General features: G+C 30.8%; 1 protein-coding gene across 2 annotated transcripts; it reads right to left on the minus strand.

The window, feature by feature from the left end:
* Window positions 1–6,261: 6,261 nt before the first annotated feature.
* LOC107937254 (uncharacterized) lies at window positions 6,262–12,182 on the minus strand. 2 transcript variants are annotated; one of them, XR_005915174.1, is made up of 9 exons: window positions 11,687–12,182; window positions 10,263–10,471; window positions 8,991–10,153; window positions 8,580–8,874; window positions 8,341–8,477; window positions 8,174–8,249; window positions 6,980–8,079; window positions 6,682–6,739; window positions 6,262–6,418 (listed from the first exon to the last, which is right to left on the minus strand). XR_005915174.1 is itself a non-coding variant. In XM_041096232.1 (8 exons), exons 2-7 carry the CDS (start codon window positions 10,468–10,470, stop codon window positions 7,013–7,015), a joined length of 2,946 nt encoding a protein of 981 aa, XP_040952166.1. In that variant the 5' UTR covers window position 10,471; window positions 11,687–12,182; the 3' UTR covers window positions 6,611–6,739; window positions 6,980–7,012. The 2 variants fall into 2 exon arrangements, 1 of the variants encoding a protein (XP_040952166.1); XM_041096232.1 differs by lacking the exon at window positions 6,262–6,418 and having other exon boundaries at window positions 6,611–6,739.
* Between the last annotated feature and the right edge of the window lie 2,063 nt (window positions 12,183–14,245).

A 14,245-nucleotide genomic window follows, 5' to 3' on the forward strand; every position in this document is an offset into this window, starting at 1 on the left:
TTATGTTTAAATATTTAATATATCAGTAGATTAAAGCTGAATATCCGATACTGATACTTATAGAATTATTAAAGCTAGTGATAATACTGGAACGGAAATAAGATATAAGTTCCTGAAATTGTCAAGCTATATGAAGTGTCAGTCTTCGATATGTTTGATATAGATCCACAATTTATTGTTCACTTCCTGATTTTGAAATAAATTATAAGAATGATATATGAGTGATAATTGATTGGCTTACAAAACCAGCTCATTTTATAATGGTCAGAATTGATTGGTTGCTGAGGTGTACATTCGGGAAATTGTAAGATTTCATGGTATTCTAGTATCAGTAATTTCTGATTGAGATTTGTAGTTCACTTCAAGATTTTGGAGATAGTTGCAGGAATCATTGGGAAATTGGCTCAATTTCAGTACAGCTTTTCATCCGTAGATAGATGGATAATCTGAGAGAGAGTGATTCAAATTTTAGAAGACATGGTTAAGCTTGTGTAATTTATTTCGAAACAGGTTAGGAACATTATTTCCCTTTAGCTGAATTTGTATATGATAATAGTTTTTAGTCAAGTATTCAGATGGCTCTATATGAAGCATTATATGGTCGAAGATGTCGGACATCTATGTGTTGGATAGAATTGAATGAAAGAAAAATGGCTGGGCCGAAATTATTTCAAGAAACAAAGGAAACTGTTAAGAAATTTCAAGACAGGTTAAAGAGGGTATAATGTAAATTGATTTCTGACTTAGAATTTCAGATTGGAACTGATGATTATTGGTTGTTTTGAGATAGAGTTCGTATACCGAGAAATTCAAAGATAATACAAAAATTGTTACACATAGCTCACAACGTTAATTGTCTGTTCATTTAGGGAGTATTAAGATATACAATAATCTAAGACAGTTCTACTGGTGAATGGGTATAAAACACAATATTTCTGACTTTGTATTCAAATTCTGATCCATCAATAGGTTAAAATTGATCATCAAGTGTCTTAGGGACTGTTATATTATGTGTTGTTATTTGAGTAGAAATGAAATAAAATTTCGATGGATTTTATATCAGGATTATTCTTATCATTGTAGAAGATAGGTGTTATCTGAACAATTGTTGATTGTTTGAAGAAGTCTGTGCATTTTATCTCAATACGTACAAATTTCTCTTTTGATAGACTAGTGAGTTATGCATTTCTGATATTGTTAGTTTACGCAGAGAGCCAGTCTTCATTGATGTGAATGGAGATTTGAAATTATATTGTGATTCTGAGGAAACTACAGTAAATTTTAGGTATGAGGTTGTATTATAACACTGCATTTCATCCTCAAACTGATGGTATTGTATGAAGCATAGTATCAAGTTCTAAAAAGAGTTCTAATAGGAGTCCGGAAACGATATGAGTTATCATTGAATTTTATGGACTTCGATTAAAAAGGTAGAAGAAAAGATTTGACTAAATAACTTGTATCAGGTGAGAAATTTCGAGGACGAAATTTTTTAGGGGGGAGAATTGTAACGACCTAAAAAGTGTCGGCATTGGAAAGTGAATTATTCGGTCTCCGTTTTGGTAAAACGGACTCTTAAAATAATTATTAAAAATATTTATAGAATTAGGTATATGACCAATTTGATTTTAGTTAAGTGAATTTAGTTGAATTAAAGTTAATTGAGTATTAGGACTAAATTGAATTAAGTGTGAAAGTTAATTATAGAATAGAGAAAGGTGAAAGGGCTAAACTAATAACTAAACCATAAAAAGTGACAAATGTGTGGTAATTATAAATACATGTGTAATAAATATATGTATACATTTGTAATTAATATATATACATACTTATTTATATTATTATTAATTAAACAAAAGATAGAAATGAAAATAAAAGAAACAATGAAATAAAGATAGAAAAAGAACAGAAAAGCTCACGAAAAGAAGGAAAGAAAGGGAAAAAGAAAAGAAAAAGGAAAAATAGGGTTTTTGAGTGTCAAGCTTAAATTGGTAAGTCAATTTAGTCCATTTTCTCTTAGTTTTGATGTTTTTGGAATTCGTGTATCCGTCAATGTCCGGGTTCGTTAATAGGGGTAAATAATTGAAATAAGAAAATTTGAATAAGTGTGATTGATTGAGCTATGAAAAGAAATGAGAAAGTGAAATTGTGAATTGATATGTGAATTGGAAATCGAGATATGAGATTTGAAGATATGAACCCAAAGTTCATGATTTGATTAAGAGTAAATTTTTGTTATATGATATTAGTGAGTACAAATTGCAATAGAATTGATATTGAATATAGTGATAAATAGAATGAACTGTATATGAATTGAAATGAACTATTGGAACGAGATGTGAAAAATCTAAAGAAATTGAGATAGTGAAATATTGCTTATTGTTATTAATGATCAAGTTGATTTAAAGTATGAGATAATTAATGAATAATTGTAGGCATAAATTGAATGTATATAATTTATCGATTAATGTTATAAATTTGAATTATGGTAATACCACTGAGTATATCTATACTCAGCGTACGGTTGTTTCCGTGCACAGGTTAGTAGAAAGCCAGTGTCCGGTCCAACATCCAGAGCAATCACAACCTTAGAGAAATTTTAGTGATGTACATTTGTTTTGATAATGGGGCATGTACCTAGGTGATGTATAGGGTTTAATTGAAAGGAAGTGAAGGTGTTATGAACTTAGTTATCAATATTTTTCACTAAAATAGTTTTGAACAGCAGCAGTAGTCTGATTTTGAAAATTTATTTTGGAAATCAAATTAGAGGTTGAATAAAATATTAAATAAAATTTTATTGAGTCTAGTTTTACATAGAAGAAACAGTGTAAGAAAGAGAATTTCATATTGTGAGATACTTGAATTTTTATGAGACGGGTCAGAGTGATTTTGGAATCCCCTTTTTTGACTTTGGAAAATCATTAAAAATCGTAGAAAAATAATTATGGGTTAGAATTTATATGATTAAAGTTATTAATGAGTCTATTTTCAATAGAAACAAACTGGAACACCATCTAAATTCCGCACTAAGAGATAATTAATTTTTAGTGAAGAAGGGTCGGAACTGTCAGACAACAGAACATGGACAAATTTGAAGAATTAACTGTACCTATTGGCTAAACAAAAAATACTGAAAATTTTATGATAAGAAGATATATGAGTCTAGTTTTGGAAAAATCAAGCGGATCTTAATTTGGAGTTCCGTAGCTCATGATATAAATAATTTAGAGACTATGACTCGAGTAAACAGCTTGATATGAACATGATCGTAAATAGTGGAACTATGTGCAATTATTCTGTAAACTCTGGTAACATCCTGTAACCCTGTTCCGGCAAAGGATGTGGGTTAGGGGTGTTACAATATTACTTTTGAAAAACTTAAAAGGATTTAAAAATAATATAACTAGAAAATTGAAAACAATAATTGAAAAAAGATATTCAGAAAACAATAAGCGAAAAGTAATAAATCCAAATTATAATGATGAGAGTAATTTAAAAAATAATATGTGAAACTTAATTATTGTAACAAGTATATTTTTATTTTAATAAAAAATTTAAAAGAAATTTAAATTATAAATAATTTTTAAAAAAACAATTAAAATGAATTTTAAATAAAATTTGTTTCTCAAATATAAAGAAAATATTTATATTTATTTCAAAATTAAATGAAGTATTATATATTTTAAGATGTGATATCCAATAATTATATTAATATTATAATACATGATGTGTAAGCCTATAAGAATGTTCACTTTTTTGGCCACATCCAAACTCTGGTTAATGTCTATAATCTGGGTCGGGTCTAACAAAAATTTAGATTTATTTATTGGGTCGATCTAGACCTAAAATTTTATTAGGGCTCGGCTCAAACTATGGACAACTCTATATTGAAGTAGATGGATGATCCAACTCCTACAACTATATCATTTATTTATTTTATGTAACTATTAAACAATTCTTAATTTAATTATTTCTTTGTTCAATTTATTTTAAATAATTTTAGGATTAATATTTTATATATGTAATATACAAAAGTAGTTTAAACTTAAAAGCCCATTTAAAACATGAGAGGGTTTAGTCAAAAGGAGAAAATCTGAAAATTGATCTATTTAAAATATAGGCCGAACGGGGTTCCAGCATTCATTACTTGATAATGATATAAATATTTTATTTTTATATATTTTGTAGTTTATATCACATAAAATTAAATATTTAATAATAACCATTAAAATATATGTTAAGTTACCTATATTTAAAATTTTAATAAAAAACATATAGAATTATTAAATATTTATAAATTAAAAGTGATATAATTTAAAAAATATATATATACATATATGCCTAAAATAATTTAGATTTAACATTCACAAATTCAACAAAATTTGAATTTTATATTTCAAATTATTTTCTCAAAATTCAAACATCACAAAAGAATTAACCACTTTGCAATTTCTAGCACAAAAGGCTTGAAAGAAGGGAGAAAATCTTATTCATATATATATACATATACATATACATATACATATGTGCATTACATGCATATATATATATATAACAAATGATTCAAAACATGCAGTTTGTTTATAGACAAAGATTTGGGGAAAAAAAACAGGGTTTTTATTGAGGGACAACGGCCAAAAAAATGAAGAATAACAAAGGCAACCCAAGAACAAGAGTTTCCCTACATGTCTTTATAAAACAGCAGCCAGCCTCTGGATGTTAGACTGGGGTTCTAAGTTCTAACTGTTAGTGACAAACTAATGCTGAGAAGAGAAAGCAATAGCCAATGAGATTGGCCAAAAAATTGTAGGGAAATTTCTTGATGTTGCTTATTCACCTAAACCCAACCTCCGTACGTTTTTTTATTTCAATAGGTTTTTTTTTAAATCAAATCGGATCTAACAGGTTGAAAACATTAATCAAAGTAACACTTAATTTTCTAATAGGTGACATCAAGAGTAGGTAGAGGTCTTGACTTAAAAATGGTAAAATCATAGAATAAATTTCTTTTAAATTTGTGAGGTTATAAGATAATAAAATTATATTTTGGTCCCTATAAAAATTTATGTTTCAATTTTAGCTCTTTTTTTTTAAAAAAAATTCTAGCTTTATCTATGTTGTTTTAGTTTTTCAAATGAGGTAAATGATTGACTACGAAATATGTTTCATTCTCGTCAGCGAGAACCAAACTCTCAACCAAATCATTAAGAGACGAGATGAGATACCGGTATAACACACCTCATTGTCGATTCAATTTATTCTCTACATCAAAAAAACTAAAATAAAGGATAAATTCTTTTTTCATTTACAATTGAACCTTAAACAAAAGATTTCATTTACAAAATTATAAAAATATTAATTTTATTAACAAAATATATATATCTTTTTTTATTTCTCAATGTATCTATCAGAACAAGCCCAATAACTAATCCTCCGCATTCTGTAGTCTAGCCTTCACCTTTCATGGGTCTAGTCTTTTGACTTTTTACATTATTTGATTCATATGATCACTTATAATATTATTAAAGGCTGTACGAATAAACCAAAAACATAATTTAATTATATATCTTCTCACTTTCAAAGTCATTATTAAGATTAATATTAGATTTTGATTTTTTTTTATTTCTCAAAGTATTTACTTGAGCAAATCCAGTAATTAATCATTCGCATTCTGTAAACCTATTAAAGGGTAGATGCTGGTCGCGAGTTTTAAAACTGCTCCATATCCAGATCGAGGATTGAATCCTCAACTACTAATTAAGATAGGAAATACCCCTACCATCTCACCAGCTTTTAATTTTTTTGACCTATGATTTTAGAGTGTTAATTAATCCAAAAGCACATGGAGACGAGAATCTAAGCTATTAATATTTTAATTTTCATAAAAAAAATAAATGTATTTTGTTTTGTACGGAAAATTTTGAAAGCATAAATAATAATCAATTTATTTAAATATTATGATCATACTTTGATGTCAACGAAAGCTTTGTTTATTTCTTGTTGGTTGAGTTTTGAGTTTGGAAGTGTACGCCCCTACATGTTCTTTATTTTTAATTAAATTATCTTTCAAATGGATTTGGAGCTTTCTGGTCAACACCCCATAGATATCTGGAGCTTTCTGGTCAACACTTTTATTCTTCCGTGAGTCATCTGAAAACCCAAGATTTCCACCAATCCTATCTTGAATCTTTCCAACACCGGAATCTTTAGACACCAACGCCCAGATAACAACTTCAAAATCATTCGGTGTGGTGCTGAACTTGCTGTTGAGTTTGGTCAAGAGCAGGGATTTAAATTGCGGTCGCGGTCGCGTTTTCAGTCGCGTCGCGTTTGTCGCGGTCGCGGACATAACGGACGCTATTGCGGTCACTGCGGGTATCGCGGTCGTGAATTTTTTTCAAATTCGCACAACTTACTGTAAAACATAGTAATTATAATTATAATTATAAAAAGTCACTTTTAATGATTTTTAGAGTGTTTTCTAACACTTATGAACCTTTATTAATATGACATGAGAACACAACTTTTATAATCATTAATTATTCTTATATTTATTTACGAATTTTCTAAGAATGTTATATTAACTAATAACAAAGTAAAAAAAAAAGAAATATTAAACATTTATCATATTTAATAAGTTTGAAAGTTTTTATAAATAAAAGAATTGAGAATTCATACATGAGAGATGTCTTCAATATTTCTTGACAGCTTTGAAGATAGTGAAGATATAAATACGCTGCAAAAGGAAAAAAGGAATAGATAAATTAATGAATAGATTCTCATTAATTATTCCTATTTCCTACCACTTATTCTCATCTCATTCTACTTTCATATATAATTTAACATGCTTCGATTCTTCATTATCTTTTCATAAAATATACTTCATTCATTTATCTAAAGATATATATTATTTTAAATGTTTTAATATCATCAAAATTAAGAACAATAACAAAGGATTTCTTTAAAAAAAACATACCTTACAAATAATGATAGTGGCACGATTTAGTTTTCACCAATTAGTGGAATGACGAGGAAGATCAAATCCTTCACCTTCACTTTGGGAGCGTTCTTGACTTGATTCTCTTGGCCTTTGTCCAAAAATATATCCAAAAAAAGCAACATTTTCACCTTGGTTTTCATTCAATTGATATGGAGGATATATTTGAGGAGGAGGATACATGAAAGGTGGAGGTGGGTGATACATTGGTGGAGGAGGATACATTTGAGGCTGGTATGGCACACCATAATTAGGAAATGGTGGATAATAACCATATGGTTGTGGATAACCATGTGAAGGTTGTTCTGGTGGATAAAAACCTTGAGTGCTAGTAGATGAATCACTATACCCAAGGTTACTAGAACTCGATCTCCTACCACTACCAGATGAAGAGCCTATAGAAGTATGCTTCTTGCCTTTTCCCTTTGATGGAGCTCTAGGTTCACTTCTATCTCTCCTAGGTTCAGGAAACATATTTCCATCAAACTCTGATCTGTCACGAAAATGTCCACCAGTGGTACCACCCCCATATTCTCCTCCATACTGACTAGAAGACCTAATTTCACCTCTATCACCACTATATCCGTCATCCTCATCAATTGGACTTAAACCACCACCATCGGGTCCATCGCCACTCTGACTTGGAGTTGAACTAGAACTTGAATGAGACAAAATTTGTTGTTGCGATTGATCAACATCCATTTCATCATCAGAGGTATCCACAGGCAACACACCGGCATTTTCACCATCTAACAATGGATTCTCTTTCTCATGAAGCCATTCTGATAGTGGATCAACATCTTCAAAGATATAATCAAGGCTGATAGGATTAAAACTAGCATTTATATCATCAGTGCTCATTCTTTGTTGATGCCTCATCTTAAGCCTCATATTATAATAGGTAAACACTAGTTTTTCAAGTTTTTTATACTTTAACCTATTTCTTGCCTTGGTGTGAATATAACTAAATGTGCTCCAATTTCGTTCGCAATTTGATGCTGAAGTTGTTTGACTAAGCACTTTAATTGCTAATTTTTGTAATTCGGGAACACATGTGCCATATATCATCCACCACTCAGCTGCATAATATTATTTAAATTTCAAAATAACTTTAAAATGTACAATATAATTAAATAATATAAATTAAATTAAATAATTCAATTAACTGTTTACCCGGATTCATTTGCTTCCAAGCTCTTTGTGCTTGTGGAGTACCGAATGTCTCATGTTTATCTCTAAATAATAACAACTGCATAAATAAAAGATAGAGTAAAAATAAAAATAAAAATTCTATTTCAAATTATTTAACTAAGTTACAAATAATAGTAGTTGAATCTAACCTGATTAACCATTCTGACTTGAGTATCCATAGAAGGTTCTAATCTTTCAATTACTGATCGTGTACCTTCTAATGTTTCTATTAATACATTCTCAGAATGCTCCACCCCAAATTGAAATTGAGGGTTGAGAAAATAACCTAAGTATAATTTATAAGAATATCATCAAATAATAATAATCTAAAGCTTAAAATAATAAAATATAAAAATAGTTCTTAATTATATGAAATATTTTATCTTACCAGCTGAATGCAAGTCGGAATGCATAAAATTCCATCTATTGTCAATAATCTTTTCATACTCTGTGAAATATCGACAATTTTGTTGAATTGCTCGTTTAGCCCTATCAACAGCCTCATAAATAAAGCCCATCGTTGGTTTTTCATCGCTATCCACAAGTCTCAATACTCTTACTAAGGGCTCATAAACTTTTATGAGGTCATTGGCTTTTTTCCAAAAATCTTTTCCCAAAACAATTTTTTTGGCTTCATAAGCAGGCCCTGACTTTTGCTTTCCCCATTTTGATTCTTTAAATTCCTATATATTCATAAGAAAAATTTTAAAATAATATAATTTAAATTATTTGGAACTAATAAAATCACTAAAGGTTACTATATTTAAGTAATTATATTAACTAATTATAAAATACTGACCTTTGAATTAAACATTTCTCTCAAACCTTGCTTTTGTCTTGTTATCTCTTCAAGTTGAATGAAATGAGTTGCAAATCGAGTAAGAGCGGGTCGAAGTATTTGTTTCCCTTGTGTATACTTCTTCATCAAATCAACAGTCCAAATGTGATTGTATATAAAGCAAGTCACTTTCTTTGCCTCATCTAACACTTTTGCTACACTGGGCTTTTTCCCAATATCTTCAAGGCATAAATCTAAACAGTGAGCTGCACATGAGGTCCAATATAGATGTTGTCTTTTCAACATTAACTTTTTTCCAGCAGCTTTCATTGCTGCCTCATTATCAGTCACTATTTGGACAATGTAATTTTCTCCAATTTCTTCTACAACTGAATCTAACAAACGGTAGTAGAATTCAGCATCTCTACTACGGACACTTGAGACATCTACCGATTTCCAAAAAATGGTTCCTTTACTGCAATAAACAAGGAAATTAATGATGTGCATTTGATTCAAACTGTTGGTCCAACCATCACACATTAGAGTTGCACCCAATTCTTTCCAATGAGTCTTTAGTACATTTACCCAATCATGAACTCGTTGATACTCTGACTCCAAATACACATCTGAAACCTCATAAGGTGTTGGGAGCTTTACACCTTGTCCAACTTCTGTTGCCACTTGAATTAAGTTATACAACCATGGAGAGCTTGCTAATTGAAAAGGAAGTCTTTCATATATTATAAATTTAGATACCGCTTCACCTATCTTCCTTCGAAAACTCTTTAAAAAAGAGTCATTGACCTTTGGTTGCTTTGAACTTTTGCTTCTAACCAATTCAGGTATAGCTCCCCTTAAGGTAAACTCAGACTCACCTAGAATAGATTTACTTGTTCTTTCTCTATTATGTTCTCTAGCTGATCCATGAGAAGATCGCTCTTCTTCATAAATGTTATCCCAACCACCAGTACTTCGTCTGAATTCTTCCCTTCTATGCCACTCGTGTTGTGATTGGATACTTTCTCGAGTTGCTTGCCTTATAGCAGAAACCTCATCAATGAATCCCTCATGCTCATCCTCCTCTTCTATTAATTGAGATAAGAATTCATCTTTTCTCCTCTTTTTGTCTATTTTCTTTGTGTTGCTTTCTTTTAGTACATTCATCATACTTTCTCTAATGACACCTGTTAATAAAATAAAAATAATTCACACTTTATATTATTATCAATTATATATAATCTTTATTGATAAATTTACAATAACATTTAATAATAATAATAAAGTATCACATACCAGTAACATTAGGGCATGGTGCAACATTGCCGGTTTTATGAGCAATGTGCTCTTTCAGTCGTGTTATTCCTCCTTTCACAACTTTACCACAAAGTTTACATACGATACTTCCTCTCGCATTTGGCACTAGAGTTCCAAAGTGCCAACCTATATCATTACTTGGTGCACCCTCCAATCCTTTAGTCGGGAACTCTTCACGTGGTGGCATGCTTTATTTTTATTTATATAAGAAACATAAAATTATATTTAGAAATATAAGCAACTCATTACTTATATAGTTATATTATCAACAATATAATACCAAAAAAGTAAACAAAATTTAAAGCTAAAGTAAAGACCTAATATTATAGAAATAAATAAATATTGTGTAAAAAAATTTAATAATAATAATACTGGTAATAAATAATAATAATAATAATAATAATAATAATAATAATCATGATGATGATGATGATGATGGTATTAATAATAATAATAACAATAATAAAAATCTTAAAATTAAAAATTATATGAAAGGATATACTATATAGATAAATAAAATGATATAATAAAATAAATGTATTTAAAATATTTAGGTAAATAAATATGAAAAGAAATATAATTGAAATAATAATGCAAAACTAATTAAATTTTAATAATATGGTAATAATAACAAGTAAATAAATAATAAAATAAAAAAGGAAAAATAATAATAGTAATAGTAATATTAAATTAATTAATTTAATAATAAAATAGCAAAAATAACAAAAAGGGACTAAATCGAACTTAAAACATAAATTTGCGGCAAATCCGAAATAAATAAAAAGAAAAAGGACCAAATTGAATGCACAAATAACAAAAATGGATCAAATGGGAAATAATCCCCATCCTTCAAAACGCACAGCTTCAAGGTGGACCAAATTGAAATACGAAATAAATTATAGGACAAAATTAAAAAAGAAATAAGCTTGATTGTAAATAATAAAAAATAGGAAGGGCTAAAAGCGCAATTAACCCTTCTGTTAAAAACACGCGGATCCTAGGAAACGGGTCGGGTAAGTGCGCGGGTTAGGCCGAAACGGCGTCGTTTTGGTGCCAGAGTGGCCTGCCCAAAACGGCGTCGTTTTGAAGGCCTATTTAAATGAAAAAATTTTCAGAATATTCATTTCTGCCATTCTTCAAAAACTTGCTTTTGCCTTTTTCTCTCAATTATTTTCTTCTCTGCCGTTGCCCAGAATCCGGCCATCGGCCACCGTGGCAGCCGCCGATCACCGGCGACGGCGCCGCCGTGCACGGTGGTCGGAAATCGCCGAAAACATTTTAACCCCCCCTTTTTTTGTGTAGAATATAGATCTAGGGATAAAAATATCAAAAAATCACTCTATGTTGCAGATTCAAGACATGCAAGTACTTTACTGGTTAGACGGTTAGTTTTCTCTACTTACTTGATCTATTGCTTTGCTTGCTGCCTGTGCCCTGTGGCTGTGTTTTTTGCCTTGCCGAAATATGGAGAATGAAGAAATATATTTTGCCTTTGCTTGTGAATCTGTGAAATGTGAGTTTGTGAGTGAGTTTTGAATTTTTTAATCGACTTTCAGATTCAGTCTTTTACTTTACTTTGTTTTGATTGCAGGTTGGGAGGGAATATATTCCCTTGTCTTTTGTTTTATTATGAAGTACAATTATTCAGTCTTTCTTCTCAACTTGATTTTTTTTTTAATTTACGGAAACGGAAAATAACGGGAATAGCGGCCCGTTATTGCCGCAATTGTCCGTTATCCGTTAAATTGCGGCCGCTATCCACCGTTATCGGTGTGAATCCGCTTCCCTCCGTTATTTTCAGCAATAGCGGTTTCGGTCGGCGGCGCTACCGCTATATAACGGCCGTTATTCTAAAAACGTTCCGTTATTTGAATCCCTGGTCAAGAGAGTTGTCTTGCCAACGCCCCCCAAGCCATAGAGGCCAATGATCCCCGCATCTTTATCCACGATGCAGCTCCATACCTTTTGGATTGTGGATTAATCTAGAGCAACTGGCTGCTCTACAGGTCTAACTACCACTGAAGCTGCGGGCTGATTCTCCGCTACTTTCTCAAAAACTCCTTTACTCTTATGATCACTTATTTCTTGAAGCATTTCGGCCACCTTTTTACCAAACTTGTAGCTAGACAAGTAATTCATGGAAGCACAGCCGCCGAGACACAAGTTATTCATTTGTCGAGGGCCATCTGCAATCAACTCTTCCGCCTCTGTTATCATAGTTTCTGCTTTTGAAAGCCATAGCTGTACTTGCTCAAATGGCTTCAATAGTCGTTGTTCTGCAAGATCAACCTGCCTTAGCAGGTCGTTCCTTGTGCCTTCAGTTCTTGAAGAGCAGCAGATAAAGTTGGAAGGGTTTGCTGAAGCTTGCACACGTAATTAGCATGTCCAGCAATGGAATCTAAGCCACGAAGGATGAAATTCTCTAAACCAATTTGGACTGAGCAGCATTAATTGCCCATGATTCTGGTGAAGGAAACTGAATGAGATGTGGATGCAAAGTGAATTGTTTGTGAATGAGTCAAAAATAAAGTTAGGTAACGTGGAAAAGTCAAAGAAGACGGGGTTTGAACAGATTGAGGTGGAAGGCGATTGTGGCACAGTTATGAAGAGGATGCACATGAAATAAAGCTAAAGAAGATGAGGTTTCAACCATTAGAGCTTTGATTATGAATAGTGAAGATAAAGCAAGCAGATTCAGAGAGTCTATTATAGTTTGGGTTAATTGGTCTGTTATGGTAACGTATGTGCTTACCTTATATCAATTAATATAAAATATAACCATAAATGTGAACCATCTTTTGAACCATTAAGATACCATCCTCTTTCTTTCATTATTAATTATATCAATATTTTTAGTAAGATTTATCGGATTTTTAAGTGAAAATTTCAATTTTGTTGTCACAATTATTACTTGAATGAATTTTGTAACAAGTAAATTCTGCCCAGTCCACTAAATAAAAATAATATAATAAACAAAACCTAATAAATAAAAGTCTAATAAACAATTCAGTTCATTTATAAAATGTCATACCCAAATTACATCAAGCTCAAACGGCCCAAATTAACAAAAAAACTCTAATGGCCTAACAACTTAAACTATTTTCAGAAAAAAAGAAAAAAAAAACCCCTAGTGCCGCCGTCGCTCCTAGCCTCTGCCACCATCAACTGCTCCTCAACCACCACCTACAAAGAACAGCAAAGAACACGCAAGAATCATGTCACGAACCGTGTTCAAATACATTTACCCGTTTTTATACTCTGGCCGAATAAGCTAAATACATATTACTTTAAGTATTACATTCGTCTTTGCACGTGGCACAAAAAAGAAAAATTTTTCAAATCAAGGTTATGTTCATTATTTTGGAATTAAAAAAGTCGTATTCTTAACTTATGGAATATGACTTCCTTCTAAAACCAAGATAGTCGAATATTTACTTTAAAATAAAAAAAAAAACAAGATTTAAGTGATGATCAGATGACGTTCATTCTTGTTCTCAAGGATCTAAGGCATTGTGTCTTAACTTATGAGACATAATCCTTTCTTCTCGATTAACTTGAAATAAGCCATTTTTGTGAAAATTAATTTAGTTAAGTAATGTCTTAATAAGGGATTGTATTTTAAATTCTCTCCAAATTTTTAATTTTCGACACTAAAGGCATCAAGTAATCAACTAGGTACCAATTTTGGGCATCACGAGGGTGCTAATCTTTTCTCGTGTGTAACCGACTCCCGAACTCATTTCATGAATTTTGTAGACCAAAAATCGTTGTTTTAGTAAATCAAACTTTTTATTAAAACGATCAAATTACGAGGTGATTCGATCATACCTCATAAAAAGGATTGGTGGCGACTTCATTTTAGTTCCTTTTAAAATAAAAAAAGTCGATCAAAAAGGTTTTGACAAATTTATTTGATAATAATAGAAATTCTAATTTTCATTCAAATTACTTATGTTTGAAGC

Source organism: Gossypium hirsutum, chromosome D06 (genome assembly GCF_007990345.1).
Source record: "Gossypium hirsutum isolate 1008001.06 chromosome D06, Gossypium_hirsutum_v2.1, whole genome shotgun sequence".
Lineage (NCBI taxonomy): Eukaryota > Viridiplantae > Streptophyta > Magnoliopsida > Malvales > Malvaceae > Gossypium > Gossypium hirsutum.